General features: G+C 51.0%; 8 protein-coding genes across 8 annotated transcripts; 6 read left to right on the forward strand and 2 right to left on the reverse strand.

Annotated features, from left to right (window-relative positions):
* Nucleotides 1-159: 159 nt before the first annotated feature.
* Nucleotides 160-2,028, reverse strand: AUEXF2481DRAFT_48714 (uncharacterized protein; the record flags this gene model as incomplete). Its single annotated transcript, XM_013483521.1, has 4 exons — nt 160-391; nt 443-640; nt 691-782; nt 838-2,028. 4 exons carry the CDS (start codon nt 2,026-2,028, stop codon nt 160-162), a joined length of 1,713 nt encoding a protein of 570 aa, XP_013338975.1.
* A 1,158-nt stretch (nt 2,029-3,186) lies between these two features.
* Nucleotides 3,187-3,851, forward strand: AUEXF2481DRAFT_45060 (uncharacterized protein). The gene is made up of 3 exons (XM_013483512.1): nt 3,187-3,215; nt 3,290-3,389; nt 3,449-3,851. Coding segments are annotated over exons 1-3 (426 nt in total). The 5' UTR covers nt 3,187-3,214; the 3' UTR covers nt 3,774-3,851.
* A 158-nt stretch (nt 3,852-4,009) lies between these two features.
* AUEXF2481DRAFT_45061 (uncharacterized protein) lies at nt 4,010-4,846 on the forward strand. The gene is made up of 2 exons (XM_013483513.1): nt 4,010-4,345; nt 4,398-4,846. The coding sequence occupies exons 1-2, from the start codon at nt 4,074-4,076 to the stop codon at nt 4,621-4,623; spliced, it is 498 nt and encodes a 165-aa protein (XP_013338967.1). The 5' UTR covers nt 4,010-4,073; the 3' UTR covers nt 4,624-4,846.
* A 214-nt stretch (nt 4,847-5,060) lies between these two features.
* On the forward strand, nt 5,061-7,744 carry AUEXF2481DRAFT_48715 (uncharacterized protein; the record flags this gene model as incomplete). The annotated part of the gene is made up of 5 exons (XM_013483522.1): nt 5,061-5,205; nt 5,264-5,917; nt 5,970-6,987; nt 7,038-7,453; nt 7,506-7,744. The coding sequence occupies 5 exons, from the start codon at nt 5,061-5,063 to the stop codon at nt 7,742-7,744; spliced, it is 2,472 nt and encodes an 823-aa protein (XP_013338976.1).
* A 2,649-nt stretch (nt 7,745-10,393) lies between these two features.
* AUEXF2481DRAFT_71250 (carbohydrate esterase family 5 protein) lies at nt 10,394-11,300 on the forward strand (the record flags this gene model as incomplete). The annotated part of the gene is made up of 5 exons (XM_013483525.1): nt 10,394-10,514; nt 10,566-10,666; nt 10,717-10,773; nt 10,822-11,115; nt 11,172-11,300. 5 exons carry the CDS (start codon nt 10,394-10,396, stop codon nt 11,298-11,300), a joined length of 702 nt encoding a protein of 233 aa, XP_013338979.1.
* Nucleotides 11,301-13,733: 2,433 nt separating this feature from the next.
* Nucleotides 13,734-14,258, forward strand: AUEXF2481DRAFT_53784 (uncharacterized protein; the record flags this gene model as incomplete). The annotated part of the gene is made up of 1 exon (XM_013483524.1): nt 13,734-14,258. A coding segment is annotated over one exon (525 nt), but the record flags the coding sequence as incomplete, so codon positions are not given.
* On the reverse strand, nt 14,162-15,594 carry AUEXF2481DRAFT_568471 (uncharacterized protein). The gene has a single exon (XM_013483550.1). The coding sequence runs from the start codon at nt 15,398-15,400 to the stop codon at nt 14,582-14,584; it is 819 nt and encodes a 272-aa protein (XP_013339004.1). The 5' UTR covers nt 15,401-15,594; the 3' UTR covers nt 14,162-14,581.
* A 278-nt stretch (nt 15,595-15,872) lies between these two features.
* AUEXF2481DRAFT_33938 (uncharacterized protein) lies at nt 15,873-16,801 on the forward strand (the record flags this gene model as incomplete). Its single annotated transcript, XM_013483501.1, has 3 exons — nt 15,873-16,296; nt 16,350-16,471; nt 16,523-16,801. The coding sequence occupies 3 exons, from the start codon at nt 15,873-15,875 to the stop codon at nt 16,799-16,801; spliced, it is 825 nt and encodes a 274-aa protein (XP_013338955.1).
* Nucleotides 16,802-16,879: the final 78 nt, after the last annotated feature.

A 16,879-nucleotide genomic window follows, 5' to 3' on the forward strand; every position in this document is an offset into this window, starting at 1 on the left:
AGCACGGTGTTTTGCAAGCAGACGAGCGTCGCAAGGGTATTTCGCCCGATCGCAGCGAACTTCCGAATGATTCAGATTCCCCAGACAGCAATGTGAATGAATACATGAAACGTGTAGTTATGTCTATCTGTTAACATCTAAGCAAGTGTAGGTGCCAGCTCAAGCTACACTCGAATCACTGTCGCTGCGCTTCGAGACCCAGCTCTTGACCGAGAATCCCTTCTTCTCGTTTCTGTGCCAGGTCTTGCCTTTTCTCTCGTCGTTGGCGATCAAGATCTCTTCACCCGTGACTTGATGGTCCATCCTACTTCCTTGCTCTGGGATGAATCGCATCAGCGCCCAATAACAGAGACCCGCAGCGGCAAAGGAGTAAGGGTATCCGATGGCGAAGCTATGGAGATGTCAGTACCGATAAAGTCTGGGAGTCATAAGGGAAACATACATATGCTGACCAGCGAGCGATATGCCGAGCTGGCCCTGATCGATGCTGTCTGCAAAGCCAGGAAGTGGAGGTGCAAATCCAACAAAAAGTGCGACGACCGAGCGCCAGTTGGTTGCGAACTTCGGGGAATAGCGATAGATGCCGTCGAAATTGTACATGTCTGGTACTGATACATTGCCACGGCGAGTGATGTAGTAGCTACCATAAAATTAGCGATGGATCGAGATGTAACAAAAGAAGCCACTCACTCCACCATGATGATAGCGGTCATGGGGCCGAGGAAGATGGTGTAGCCACTCAGGAAAGCCAAAAACTTCTGAGCAGAAGCAAGGATTTTCCACTACACATACAGTCAGTGAGGAGGTCCGGGAAGAGTGTTGCTGTGAGAAACATACCGGCACACATGCCCAAGCACCGATGATCGCGGCCAAGATCTGACCACGACGGATGTTGATGTACTTGGGGAAAAAGGACACAAGATCGTTGGCTGCACTGATTGAGTTGGCCGAGATGTTGATACCAAGAGTGACAATGATTAAGCCGATCGCTCCAAAGGCTGAAGCAGCACGTCCAGCATGAGAGCCAGAGGCACTCCAAAGGCCGACGATGGTGACCGGATTCCAAAGAGGAGTTCCCTCAGCGGCAACTTCATCAGGATATGCGACAGTTGAAGCAGCAGCGGTAAAGATACCGAGAAGACCAACGATGGTGAAGATGAAGGGGATGACGAAAGCTTGACAATTCTGTGCGCTCTTGTTGTTGGCATATCTTGCAAAGTCGGCAATGTTGAGACCAAGAGTAGAGTAGTTGCCCAAGACCGAGTTGAGGTTGGAGAAGAAAGCCCAGGCCAGAACTGATCCTTTCACGGTGGGTCCTTGAGTGATGACTGTGCTGTTACTAATAGTGCCGCCTGCCTTGTGGAGAGTGTGTCCAAAGACGGCAAGGAAGATAATAGGTGCAATGATTGACTTGAATCCAAAGAAGTACTGGACTTTGGTGTAAGGGATACACAAGAAGGGCAATTGCAGCAGGAAGTAGAGGAAGAAGGAAACCATGCCCTTGGTATCAATACCCTGACCAGCGGAGATGCTGTTGGGGATGTTCGCGTAGCTCGGCCAGATGGCAGTGAGCAGGACTTCCATGCATTGGCCTCCGGTAACAGTCTGTACCCCGAGCCAGATGATGGCAAGGGCGCAGCGGGACACAACGACGAAGTAGCTGAAGTAGTAGCCGAAAGATACGCGCGCAATGATGGGGAAGGGGACATGGAGATGTGCTCCAATCCTGCCGTTCATGGTAATAACAGCACCCATGATGAAGTTTCCGAGAACGCAAGCACCGATGGCCATCCTCCAACTGAGGCCGCCAGCAATCATCGAAGATGCGACTTCCCAGTTAGACACAGCCCAAGCATCAGCCATCCAGTATGCGACGTAGGCCTTCCAGGTCCAGGTACGGTTGGATGGCGGGATGGGATCGAAATCAGCATTGGATGCGTTTGGGTTGGTTGCGAAACTGCTGGGCTCTTGGTCGACAGCTAGTTTGAAGGCGGGGAAGCGGCGCTTGTGGACAGAAGATTCACCCATCTGGATGGGCTCCACACTATGAGAGACTTCGCCAGAGGCATCGCCCTTGATGTCGTTGTAGAGCATAGTGGAGGGAGCACTATGTGTCGATGTATTGTTGACAAGCGGCGACGAACGGTAGACGGAGAAACGTGTGTTGCAAGGCCGTCTATATATAATGCGATGGTGAAAGAATAGTCTCTCCCAAGACTTAGCTTATCACGGAGGATTTGCCCTGTCGCAAAAGAAACAGGAGGAGAAAGGGCCAGATTCGAATATTTTGCATGAAGCTGAGAAGCTTACGCGCGCCACAGTACATGCTGCTATCATTGTTTCTTCGAGACTTGTCTGGGTCGGCGAAGAATTGCGCAAGATGATTGGTCGCGATATGGTGATAGCACAAGCGCGGACACCAAGCCATAGATAGCAGGGGTCTTATACGTAGACGCGTTGGAAGTATAGATAAGGACTTTCGCGCCTTGAAAGTGTCGCCACAAGAGCGTAGTTTCGACCAGTTCACTGCATCTTGTCAATTAAAGGTTTCAGGAATCAAGCATGATCGCCATGTCACAGCCTTTGAAAGATCCCATGATTGTTTGAGCCTTGCTCTCGTAAACATCGAGTCGTTGCAACGCGATGTGGCAGGCAGTTTTGAAGTCGAGCGCCCATCGTCTCTTTTCGTCAACGGTTTTCGAGGCGTGGTTGCCGGTACCCTAGTCGCTTGAGCAATATGATTAGGCGTTCGCCGCAGGTCATACGAGGCGCATGGAGACACTTATACTGGGAAGAATGCGTGTTGGACTTTCGGATGTCCCGATGATAAAGGCGTTTCTCTGCATTTCCGCGCACGCGACAGAATTTGTGCCGACTATCGGAGCGCATTGCCGGCATCGGCGATGGACGCGACACCAAGGTCGAACATCCCTCTTCGCCATTTCTGACTTCCTGGACCCGGAAGACTTCTATAAGGATTCGATATACGCAAGTCATCCCAAGATCGTTTTGAACAAGTGCTCCTGCTCGAGAGTGTTTACGCGATAATGGAAGCAATTGCCGTATCGGGACAGTCCTTCCCCAGAATATTGCGACACCGAATTGCGGTAGTAGAGTCCGACATGTTCTGATTGTTGTAGGTATTTGAAGAAGATTTCATCCTGCTCGTCTTTTTGCTCTGATATACTTTGCTTCTCAAACAACACTAGCAATCAGTAGGTACTCTCTGGAAGCCGGACAATTTGTTGGAGCTTGCGAACTCGAACAACAACTAATTGTTTGTTCACAGTGTCATCAGATCTTGTCCCTCTTACAATCATCAAGGGCGCAAGCCATGAGTTTATCCCTTTTCCAGCAGGGGAGAATGCCACTGTCGCCGACTTCCACTCGTAAGTCTCCCTCGTTCTGGTTCTGAACTTGCCTCGTAAGGATGATTGACTCTCCGAAGCATCCGCACAAACACTACCGACTCGCCTTCATATCTGACATCGGGCTTCTACAAGATCGAGAAGGGCAAGGCGTATCCCCTACACTATTCCTGCGAGGAAACAAAATACGTCATAAGTGGACAGATCGATGTCTTGGACGAGGCCACTGGAGTGACGCATCATCTGGTACCTGGAGATTTCGCTTTCTTCTACGTCAACAGCAAAGTGCAGTTCTCGACCAAGTCTACTGGTTTGGCTTTCTATGCTGTGACGAGACCCGTGAAGGCGGCGCATCCCAATCTTGCTGGCAGAGAGGAGGATGTCAAGTCAAAGTCGAAGCTGTGATATGGCAGATCTAGTATCGCGACAAAGGTACACATAACCACGCAAATTAAAATGGAACATCAGATCATCCTTGTTCGGTCTTGTCAGTCCTTCACTTACGAGAATACATGATTGTGATGTGCAAACGGTCCGGACGCAAAAGCGGCCATGACGCCAGTGGAGAGAGCTCCGATCCAGCCGCCGTCGTGTGGAGTCGAAGATGTGACTCTGTCTTCGCGCGACTCTGTCTTCTTGTGCTTCACTAAGTCTCAAATTTGTTTGCCACATGATTCTAGTCCGTCATTCTGGAAGAGAGAAAGTATGACAGACCGCAAGTCAAAATATCTCTTTGAGAGTTCCCTCATTCCCGACTCAATCTCTGCCAAAGTTCGACCTTTGCAACGATCAGATTATGCGCGTGGCTTCTTGACATGTCTGAGCGACTTGACTTGGATCGGTGAAGTAGACCAGAAATCATTCGAGGAACGCTTCGACTGGTTGGCAACTGTGGGAAGAGGCTGGAACTACTGTATCGTCATTGATGATGGCGATAAGATAGTAGCGACCGCGACCATGATTGTCGACCGCAAATTGTGAGTAAGATGAAACATCTACGTAAAGTTCCGCGGGCTGATGATGGCTTAGCATACAGAACCTGACTACCGTCGCGCATGTCGAGGACGTCAGCGTTTTGGCGACTCATCAGAGAAAAGGACTAGGTTTATTGCTTCTTAAAGCCTTAGAAGGGACGGCAAAGAATCTTGGAGTCAAGAAGTTGATTTTGGACTGCGGCGACAGAAATGTCGGATTTTATGAAAGATGTGGCTACACGGAATCGGGGCATCACATGTCGCTGGATTGTAAAGACTGAGATTCTCTTCCAAACGTAATTCCGCAGGCAGGTGGCTCGCCGTGAGGGCACGGTTGGAAAACAGTTGGAGGAATATCCACCAAGCGTCGCGTATAATAAACACTTCAAGGGGACCAGACTTTCTCCCACGAGTGATCGTAAGCTTGCTACACGACTACGAGAAACCCAGTGATCAAGGTCTATTCCGTTCCAATAGTTCTGGTCGACAATACTGTGCACAGTGTACTCGTGACTGGGAAATTCAAGCGGTGATTGATGCGACAGGGTGCTACTGTAAGCAAGCGATTTTGGGGTAGCCGCGAGCTCCGGAGTAAGAAGCGGGGAAGCTTCCTCGTTGCCGAACAAAGCCGAGCTTTCGGCCTGCCCCAACGAGAAGCGCGCCCCTCTTTCGCTGCCCATCGTCTCCACCAGACTCCAAATACGAGCAACGATAGCAAATGTCAGACCTTCCAGAGACCCCAGCCTCCACAAACAAGCGGCGGAGAGTGGACGTGACTGGTAAGACCGGTGCTGTACGTCAGTGCCCACACTGTCAGAGGACATTCAAGAGGACGGAGCATCTGTCGCGACATGTGCGGACCCGTAAGTCTCTCTCGACCATGCTCGCATAAGCCGCTCTGCTCATAGCCTTGCCATTTAGATACCAAGGAAAAGCCTTTCTCTTGCACGTGTGGTGCTTCATTCGGACGTCGTGACTTGCTCACACGGCATCAGAGAGTAAACCACCACAAGGCAGCCGACCAGTCGCAGGCAGACACTGTGACCGTCGTTGATTTGAATGAGGCTGTGCAAGAGGACCCCGGCGAAGTTGACGAGTCGACGCAAACCATCACGGCGGAGCTCGACACCCGGGTTGATTCATGGTTTGACCCTTCTACTGTAGGAACAGACTCCACGTCCCAGCAGCCCATCGCGACCGGCGAGAGTCTGCGGCCGACCCGTGTCAACACACATGACGAGGTCTTCGCACCAGCACTTGTTCCAGGTGGTGGCGGGATCTCTGAGTTGAACAACGCATTGCCTTCAATGACCCCTTCAGGTGTCGATGTCGACATGCACTTTCGCGACTTTGCTAGCTTTCTCGATGGTGTTGGCTTATGCGTGGAATGGAGTCCAATATTCTCGAGCATCGCAAGGGAAGAGGACTTACACGTTGGCGGGACAAATGGGGCAGCCAACGGTCACACACCCGCCAACGGAGACCTGCGAACGCGTGCCGGCTCACCCTTCAGCTCATGGTTACCGTCTGCACCTTCCAAGAACAACACAAGCAATAGCGTCTGTAACATATCAAGTAAGTGCTATGCTCTCAGATCTTCAATCGTGTCGTTTCTCACGCAAAGCAGATCCTCGTGGTGTAGATCCTGAAGCTCGACGATTCGATGTGTCTGAAGAGCAGCGCCTCAGGTTCGAACATGCGATTGGACTGTTGTTGCATATTCTGGACCCAACATTCAGACTGCCTTCACGTCATTCTCTGACCAGATATATCAAGTCGTTTTTCGGCGGCTTCCATCTCCACATGCCGTTTATTCATGTGCCGACATGGCAGATGGAAGAACACCCGGTCGAGGTCATTTTTGGGATAGCTGCCATTGGTGCGCAATACTGCTTTGAAAAACGAATCGCAAAGCAACTGTTCTTCGCAGGCAAAGCACTTGTCATGCACAAGATCGCTGGACCAGCTGGACCAGATGGGGCTTATGTGGACATGCCGGTATCGGCCCATGAACATGGTTTTCGCAGAAGCGAAAGCACTTCGTCCATCGAGATCATCAGAGCACTGCTCACGCTGATGGGATACGCGACATGGGATCCCGAACCAGCAATGGTGCGCCAGTCATTTGCGCTGCGAGAGACACTCACCCAGTTCCTCAGGAGCGAGGGCCTACAAGATATGACGTCTTCCGCGTCACAGATCATACCTACTCACGACACAGTCGCGTCGCAAAATCATGAATGGCGCTCCTGGATCGTTGAAGAGTCTTCTCGACGCACAAAGCTGGTCTCGTTCTCGTTCTTGCATACACACAGCATCGCGTATGACGTGTATCCTCCCATCAGGAGCAATGAGGTTGGACTTCGCTTGCCTTGCTCGACAGTGGAATGGAGTGCGCCTAATTCGACGTCATGGATTGTTGCGAGAAAGGCCGTTGCTAAGCCACAGTTGTACTTCAAGGAAGCCCTATCTTTCCTGCTGGACCACAAGCATGAACCCGCCAGACTTGACCCGATACCGACACCGCTCGGCAATTATGTCTTACTGCATGGTATGATACAGAGAATTCACATTGTCAGAGATCTGAGTCTACCTGTGATGAGTGATATGGCAGCTTTGCCATCAGAAGAAGTGGAGAAGCTCGAGTGAGTCCAACGATCTCATGCGTTAGAAAGTGATTGTGCTGACTACTCAGGCGAGGGCTACGGTGCTGGACATCAGGTTGGCAGCAAGCTCCCGAATCTTCTCTTGACCCCAACAACGAGAACGGTCCCATACCCTTCACCTCGAGTTCGCTTCTTGCCTTGGCATACGCCCGTATTTATCTGAATCTTGGTCCCTATCGACAACTCCAAACCCGAGACCCGCAGCGTATCGCACGAGCTCTAGCGAAATGTCCGGAAATTGAACGTAGCGAGGGTGTCATCGCAGCACTTCTTTATTCCACCCATATGCTCGGTATCCCTGTCAGACTTGGAGTCGACCGTGTTGCAAAAAGCCAGGCCTTCTTCTGGAGCGTTAGGCATTCTTTGGCCAGCCTCGATTGCGCCATATTGCTCAGCAAATGGCTCAGTAATCTGTCTCGTACCGCGCCACTACAGCCGCTCAATGGTAAGCATCCTTTTCAAACCAGGGCAGACGGGACATACTGACAGTCAAACAGACAGCGAAGAAAGAATCCTCTATTGGGTAAAGTGTATCGTCGAAGAGGCTTACGCAGTCGTAGACTTTGACAATGACCCTCCTGGGGTTTTGGACTTGCGTAGCCCCCTGCATCTGGCTTCGGCGGTGTTGAGGATCTGGGCGCACTTTTTCAGCAGCAATTCACAATGGCCCTTCATCAATATCATTGGTGGAGGCTTGGACATCTACTGCAGAACGATGACGCAGACGGAAGGGTGAGAGACGACGGAAGATACGAAGGTGACGGGATGGGCTGGGAAGCGCGAGTTGAGCGGCGATTTGCTCGACCTCTGCAAGTCTGTTCTTTGTGGCTGCATGATCACTCTTGGCGACTCTGTTGTGGAACTCGGCCGCCGTCCTGTATTCGTGGAACTGGCGCACCTCTTCTGCAAAATTGTTCTCGGCCTGAACCTGGGCAAGACGGTGGGTCTCGAGGTTCATCCGAGCGTCGTCACGGGCGGTATGCGAGTTTGCGAGGCTGTGACGAAAGTTGGTGAGCATGGTTCCGCGGACAGCAAACTGTTGACGAAGCTCGGCGAGCTGTTCCTGTGTGATACCATGGGCAGTTTGCTCATTCAGGACTTGCTCTTGCGCTATGTTACGCGCCACTCGCTCATCGACCAGCTGGTTTCGGGTGGCGTCATGAGCGTCCTGCTCGTTGACGAGTCGTTCTCGCGCTGCGCCATGTGCAATTCACTCGTTGACCAGCTGTCCTTGGGCGACGTCAGGATGCATTGGCTTACCGCGGAGTTCGCCACGAGTCTCGCCATGAGTGACTTGCTCGTTAATCAGCTGTTCCTGTGTGAAACTGTGGTCGTTCTCCTCGCCGCGGTGCAGTTCGCGTGTGACTTCTTGGGTGGCTTGCTCGCGGTGTAGCCGAGTCTGTGTGGTCTCGTGACGGATGCGCTCGACGATCAACTGCTCTCTGGTGGCGATATGAGCATTGCGTTCAGCGCTAAGTCGTTCCTGGTTGTCGAGATGAGCGGTGCGTTCGGCAGCGAACTGTCCCTGAGTGACAGCATGAGCGTCTCGTTCAGCGGCGAGCTGTCCGTTCGCAATTGCCAGCTCGACCACCAGTTCCTCGCGCAACATGTCAGTCATCGGCTTGGGGTTGTCTGAGCTGTGCATATTTGCTGATGAAGTGGTATGATGTTTGTTTTAGGGCTTTTCTTTGATGATGAGATGAAGCGGTTCGGGAGGAAGTTCGCGACGCCGGGAGTAGAAGATGCTTTGCGCGGAGGTGGACCTTTTTGCAGGAGACCGGAAAGACAAGAAGTGACTGAGAAAGCTGGTCTTTTGCGATGACACGCCCAATCTGGTCGCCGAGGCAAGCTCTGAACGCATCCTGTTTGCTCAGGGTCCGTCAGGTCCTTAACTACAGGTCTAAAGAGACCCACATGACCTACTGAATACCGGCCTGCTTTATATTCAACAGCGTAGATGAATTCCTGGCAAGGCCGACTTGCTCCCAGATTGCCTTATAGTAGTCTGTCATGGATGACTCTAGCACGACTATGGCAAACGACATGAAGCAAACAAGGAAGAAACAATGATTCATCTTCGAACATCCGTGTGTTTGCTTCAAGAGCTTGCATAGATCGATCTGACTGACTGTGAAGACGCGAAGTCAGGCAGGCACGCATGTCGAGACATCGGGCAAGAGGCCTCTCTGAGATACCCTCGACATGAATAATATCTGCTAATGAAGAATCGTATCTAGGCTGCATTTCCCTGGTCTTGAGTGCTTTGTCTGGTTACCACAATGCAAACATAGCGGAAGTCCCCGATACATGGTTCGTGGTTCCAACTTGGACGTGGTGTCAACAAGACCTGAGGCCTCCACGGCCTTCAACAATCCACAACTGACGGCTCTGATTGCCCCAGATCAGACTGTGAGAAATCACGTGTGGGGAAGACAGACACGTGCAAGAGGAGCCACGAAGTAGCGGTGTCATCTCTTTTACAACATCAGCGTCGCCCACAGCCGATATTGAAGCACGACTTGCCTGGAGACGAAGGGAGAATGAATTGACTCGACCAACGAGCGTCGCAATGTCGACTACTCGAAGAGTCGAAGATGGCCTGAAATCTCGCTTGCAGATGGATGTGGCTAGTCGAAGATTTGGTGGGCCATGCTGTCAAACGTTCTCTCTTGTTCTGCCAGACCATGGGGCCGAGAGTTCTTCGCCTACTTGCACACCTACCGCTTTTGGTATAGTTGTCTTCCCCGCCATCCCCACAGTTCTCAAAGCGGCTCGATTTTGCTTCAGCAAATGCGCAACACGTCTTGCTGCCGAGGTCAAGACCACCGGCTGCTGGTGCAACGTAGCGAAAACACTGCGCGTGACTAGGGCTTGCATCGAAGCCAAGTCTCCTACATATCGTATCTGTCCTGACCGCTTCCATGCTGGTATGCAATCATGCCGAGGTGTAAAATATAAGCCTCAGGATTAGATTAATATCACAGCAGAGGATCGGCCGGGAGTGCGGGGCAGACGTTTCAGCGCCTTCGCGTGCTTGGGGGTCGGTAAACTTGCAGTTGAACAACCACAAAGGTCCAATAGTTTTGCCGAGCACCGAGACTGAGATCTCGAAGCGAAGGTCATACGTACGAAACCATCGCCGAACATTCAACGAACTTCTAACGGCCTGCATTGCTGTGCATACAGTTTCTCGCTTCGATCGCAGCATGATCAGTTTGATCGTGTTTCTTGTTAATTTCGAGACTACAAAGGCCTCACAGACCACATTCAGGAGTCCGAAGGGACGTATAAATGGCACCTTCCCTGGTCCGACATCTGGAGCAATCCGCTTTCATTGATTGTAAGTCTTTCATACTGCTTGACTTTAGCCTTCGCATTTTCGAACATGTCTTCTATCATCTCCTGGACCAAGGCTGCCTGCCTTGCGCTTCTTGCTACTGAAGCTCTTGCTGGCCCGATCGAGAATGTCGAAGTCTTGGAGAAGCGTGCAGTCTGTACAGCATACAGTAAGTCTGTAAATGGTCGCTGCCCATCCCAGGCTCTAACAAACCTTACAGCACTCATCGAGACTCGCGGAACTGGAGAGCCTCAGGGCCCGTCCAACAGTTTCAAAACCATGGATGCTGCTATCATTGCCCAAGTCGCAGGCGGTAGCGAGGTTCGTGTCGGATCTATGCATTCTGCCGGGTGCCAGCTAACAAAGCACAGTACAACACCGTCTATCCCGCCAGTATTGATCAGAACTCTGCTTCGGGTACCACCGACGTGAGCTTCCTGACACACATTTGCAACGTGCTATACTGACAAACATAGATCGTCAACCAGATCAACGCTGGCTTGAAAGCCAACCCAAACAGATGCTACATTCTTGAGGGCTATTCGCAAGGTGCTGCCGCTACTGTTGATGCTATGCCAAAGCTCACTGGTGCTGCGTTTAATGCTGTCAAGGGTGTCTTCCTCATCGGTAACCCTCACCACAAGGCTGGTCTGGCTTGCAATGTCGACTCAAAGGGTGGATCTACCACTAGAGACGTCAACGGCTTGACTGTCTTCGTTGGTAGCATTCCTACCAACTGGGTCAGCAAGACTCTGGATGTTTGTGCTTATGTAAGTTTGGCAGAGGAGGGCAATTCAGCAGAGACATGTGCTGACTTTTTGGGCAGGGAGATGGTGTCTGTGACACTGCTCATGGCTTCGGCATCACTGCTGCGCATCTGTCTTACAAGTCCGATGCAAATGTGCAAAACCAAGGCGTCAAGTTCGTGGTTGGAAAGCTTCGCGGCACTAGCTAGATGGTGACAGACCTTGTTGGACCAAACGTACGCACGTGGTAAAGAAGATGTTGTCTTTGTCTTTATGACACGGCCGCTATGCTGTTTCTGTGGAATTATCATCGATTATGCGTCACGAATTAACGCAAAGGCAATAGGGCGTTGGAATCTATCAATCAATGAAGCATCCCAAGGCTTCAACCTCTCCATCATTACCTTGACCCATGTGGACCATGTGAGCGTCGAGACACACAGTCTTCTCAAGTTTCCGACCTTGCGTTCGACGCGCACCGTCACTCCTGCTTTTCTGTTGCAGCAATCTATCCGCGCCTCCAAGACTCCGTACGTGATGTCAAGTCCTAATAAGTGCCTGCGATATTCTGCTCGGCACGGCTGCGAGTGAGAATATCCCGCCCATGCACACCGTGCGCGCCGCGAAGAAAGTTCACATGCGAACGTCAAGAATTGATGAATGCTCCCAACATGCTGACTCGGATTGTCGAGTTTGAAATTGTGCGCGATGTCTAGGGAAGAGCGTACACTGGGAACAGTATACACCAACTCCTACACTGGACCATATAGGAGCAAATGTATCTTTCCAGTCGCTTGCCCTTACTCGGGGCCCTTCACTAGGGCCCCACCCTTCCTCCCTCGCGGCGGGAAACTTGAGGACGCTGTTCAAAAAGAATCATCCTAGTCCTCTGGGGGAGAGTGCAAGGTAGAGATGTGCCTCTTGCCTACAATGTGTAGGTGGGGACTTGACGTACACTGCTCCCTCGTACGGACCGTGTATACTTTTCCCTAGACCTTGCGGAAATTGTGGAGTCGGCATTCCAGCACGGTCGTGATGCATTTACCAGAAATGGAAAGAGTAGCCTCCTCCAAGTGTGAATCTCGCTAGCACACGAGAAATGGTGAGATGCCGAAGTTCAATCAGCTAACAAGTTCGGCAACGCATGATGACCGGCGATCTGACATCTCAAAGACAATCACCACCAGATATCTATCATCAGACGCAGCAATTCCTGTGCTTATCAAGAGTTCAATCGTGTGCTGTACAAGGGACCAAACTCATTAGCGCGGCTCCAAAGAAGCATGAGCACCGACCCCTAACTTCACGATTGACACTCAACCATCGTTGCGGTGATCGTGAGAGCTCTGATGCAGAGATCCGTAATCAAAGCCTTGTCGATTTCCAAAAATCCGATGAACTTGACATTAGCTTGTAAAGATTGGTCAAGTTGACTGGACACAACCATAGCTACATTCATCTTGAAATGGAAATGTACGGCGCATGACTGGAGATGCTTCCTTCCGTGCACCTCGGCCGATGGCGATACAGCTTCAGACCCTACGCAGGGTATCAAGAGGTGTATCGATCTGGCGACGATGGGCAAAGAGCTCCAGCCTTCTACTTATCAGCGTTCTTCCATGCTCGATGACGAGAAGGATATCGTCGAAAACGAGTAACAAAACTTCCACGAGATAAGTATCGAGCCGCTGAATCGATGTCCTTGTGTTGTGATGTAGCGCCACAGGAAATCATGCTCTATGTGGTTGACGCAAGATCTGGTTGAAACAAAGCAAAGATCTCGGTCAAGGTGCGGCTCCACAAGTTTGACTTTGTCCCTGATCTGCCGTCTCCACATGGCAGATCATGATCCAAGATCAGGATATGACGTCCGCAGTTGTGTTCAAGTGTTCAGCGTAGCTGATGCCACAGACAATCAGAGATAATCAGTGCCTTGGTTGTCCGATTGTGTTGGACCTTCATCTACTATTTTACCTTCGTAGGCATCATCATACTCAGACAGTGCTCTCGCCAGCACAACTCCTCATTGTTGTTGGAGGTCTTATCATCTTCTACCACCTTCTCAATCTCATCGTAACCGCCATACAGAGTCGCCACTATGCCCGAAGCCAACACTGTGGCCAGATCCCTGTTCAATCTACAAGCATGCTGGGTCTGTCCACAATCTTGAAAGTCGTCAAAATTAGCCAACCTGGTAAACTGCTAGAGGCAAACGCTTCCTGCTTCAAGAAGATGCAAACAAAGACCTTCGCCATGAACTTGATCAAAGCTATCCGCATGAGACAGCACCAAGACTCCATAGATATTGGAGACTTGTTCTTCCGCATGACCACCGACTTTGCGACGGGGTGTCTTTACAGCGAGGCAACAGAGTCACTTGAGAGAGGTCCCGATCATGGCTTCTGTGAAGCGTTCACCGGGGGTCTTAGGTATGTTGGAAAGCTCTCCAGAACTGGCCGCCTCGGGTTGCCGTCAGGGTATACGAAGTTTCGACATGAGAGCAAATATCTCTACGACTTCATCGACCGTTATGTCGATAGGACTTTGGAAAACGTGCATGACCAAGAAAAGTCGGGGCAACGCCACACTTCCTTGCATGAGCTCTCCCAGCAAACTACCGACGTCGTCAGGATCCGTACAGGCTGTTGAATATCATGATCGCAGGCCGTGATACAACCGTAAGCTTGCTGACCAACACATGGCACGCACTCTCTCATCGACCAGATATCATTGCTCGGCTTCGAGAGGGATTATTTACACAGCTGCAACTGGAACAACGACGACCGACTTATGAAGACTTGAAGAGCCTGCCGTACCTGTCTGCAGTTTTCAAGGAGTCTCTGCGCATACACCCGGTCACTCGCGAAGCTATGATACCAACAACGCTCCCCAGAGGCGGAGGGCCAGACGGTCTTCAGCCGGTATTTGTGGCGAAAGGTCAAGCAGTCATTTACTCGTTATATGCCACGCAGCGAGATGTGGATGTTCTCGGCAAGGACGCAGATGAGTTCCGACCGGAGCGGTGGCTGGATATGGAGAGCGAGAAGGGCTTGAGACCTGGTTGTTCGTACATACCTTTCAATGCTGGACCGAGCATATGCCTTGGCCAGCAGTTGGCGCTGACAGAAGCCAGTTACGTTACTGTTTGCTTGCTTGAAGAATTAAAGTTAGTTGAGGCTAATACGACCAGGGAGGGAAAGCTTAATGTCGCACATCCTGCTGTGAATGAGACAAGCTTCGTACAAGACAGGACGACAAGACACGTTTGGCAATCCGGGACAGAGAATATCCTTGACTTTGCTGACGTCATAAACTGCCGAAGGATGCAAGAGTCAAGCGCCAAGATCATCGCACTCGAGTGACACCACTGCAATATGATCCTAGCTGGAGTACACAGACCCTTTGTCTCCTATCAACAGTGCCGCCGATGGCACATCCAGATATCTCGATACAAGAGACCCCGATACATTTGCTTTTGCCTGCGGGCATCTCAAACAGGAACTTCTGGTGTCAAGGGTTCAGCCGAGGAACGGTATTGATAGTTGGACGTCAAGCCCAGATCATGGAAGTCTTGATGTGACGGACTGGGGTTCGTGGCCACCGTCCATGGTGCTGATGAATGACAAGCCTCGATACTGTGAACTTTGAACTTTGGCTTGACCATCCGCGTTCGAATCTTCTCCCCATTGACCATATCGTTCCCATCAGCCCTGACGAAGGCTTGTATCAAGTCTTGCTCAATACCAGCACGAACATGCCTTTGCGCAATTCTCATTCGTGCTAGTACTGGGTCGACATCGATGAACCAGGTGTCGTCCACCATCGCTGAAATCTCGATCCAGGGCTCTTCATCAAGCAAAAGCCAGCTACCTTCCAGTATGACAAGAGAGATGTGTGGTCCAATCTCAATGGCTTCTTCTGTAGGGTCCTTAGATGCATGATCGAATCCAGGGGCCCAAATGATAGCTGACGAGTTTGTACTAGACTGCCGTAGGTTCTGGAGAAAGTCCAAAAGTTTTGGCGCATCAAAAGTCCAGTCAGCGCCTCTTCGTGCATAAGCCTCGTCCTTATTAGGCATCATGTCGAGAGTGTGGCGAGGGTAGTGGAAACCATCCATTGGGAGCACTTGAGCCCAGATTTTATCGTGATTCTTGTTTAGACGATCGACAACTGCTTCTGCAGCAGTCGACTTCCCACTCCCTGGTGGACCAGCAAAAGCAATGACTACGCGCTTTGAGGGGTTCATTCGTCGCTCAGTGGCATGTACATTGTGAGCTCGCAAGGCCATAAGACCATATGTGTAATCCATAATTGGGTAGATTGATCCAAAAGTCGTGAGCTGAGTGCTTGGCGAGTGGTGCTATTTAAGTCAAAGAACATAAGCAGATGGCTTTAGTCTGTTCTTCATCTTGTGACCGACCGCCTGGCGGAGGCGGCCAGTCCCAAAGGGGTTCGAAGCTTGCTTTCGGAACATGATTCACACGTCGGACCACAGTGCTCCGAACTCGAGCCACCACCCAATCGAGTTTCTGTGGTCGGACATCACCATGATCCACTTTCGGAACACTGCCAGCTCCAAAGTGTCCAAGATCGCGTGTGCGCATACTTCCTTCGAGCTGCAGGACTCCGATCCAAGGGCCCATAGCTTCCGACGGGTCAAGCTCGCGTCGCGGGGTATTCATGAATCAATATAAACAATGGACTGCCCCACCGAGGTCAATTATTCTTCCACTGAATCGTCCTGTCACCGACATCTGGATAACTTACACAACACCGCAATCATGTCCATGACCATTGAAGACGCCGCTGTGGTTCGCCAGCCGAAGCCCGTACCAAACACACCCGAGAATGTTCTCGAACAGTTCAGCATGAAGGGCAAAGTCGTCGCCATCACTGGCGCATCTGATGGAATTGGTTGGGCAGTCGCAGAGGCTATCGCAGAAGCTGGAGGAGATCTTGCTCTTTGGTACAACACAAACGATGCCGCCATCTCCAAGGGCGAGCAAATCGCAAAGAAACACGGCATTCGTGCCAAGGCATACCAAGTCGAGGTCTCTGATCACGAAGCTGTCAAGTCTGGAGTCGATGCAGTTGTCAAAGACTTCGGAAAGCTTGATGTTTTCGTTGCAAATGCCGGTATGGCGATCTCGAAGGCAATCACAGAGCAGACCATCGAGGAGTACAGAAAACAGATGTCGGTCAATGGTAAGATATGCTCCCCCTGGATATTGGGATCTCTTTGCTGACTTTTCTCGCAGTGGATGGTGTCGTTTTTTGCGCAAAGTACGCTGGAGCTGTTTTCAAGAGTCAAGGATTTGGCAACCTCATCATCACATCGAGCATCTCTGCTCACATTGCAAACGTGCCAGTTGACCAGCCTGTAAGTTCTGAAACACTTATTGGATTTCGCAACTTCTCATTCATGTCTTAGGTTTACAACACAACGAAGGCCGCCGTGAACCACCTTGGAAAGAGTTTGGCAAGAGAATGGCGCGACTTTGCAAGAGTCAACATCGTGTCTCCTGGTTTCTTCGACACAAAGATGGGCGCCTCGCCGCTCTGCATCAACGAGGCATACCGTATGACACCCTTGGGACGTATGGGTAACGTCAAGGAGATCAAGGGATTGTTCTTGTACCTGGCCAGCGATGCGTCCTCGTACCAGACAGGAAGCGACACAATCATCGACGGTGGATATGTCCTGGTTTAGATTGATAGAAAGCGATGGAAAGCATTCCTGGTTGCCTATGTGTATCTTCGATTCATACTCTAAGCTCAAGGAAGCTAT

The sequence above is a fragment of the Aureobasidium subglaciale genome, assembly GCF_000721755.1.
Source record: "Aureobasidium subglaciale EXF-2481 unplaced genomic scaffold scaffold_41, whole genome shotgun sequence".
In the NCBI taxonomy this organism is placed as follows: domain Eukaryota; kingdom Fungi; phylum Ascomycota; class Dothideomycetes; order Dothideales; family Saccotheciaceae; genus Aureobasidium; species Aureobasidium subglaciale.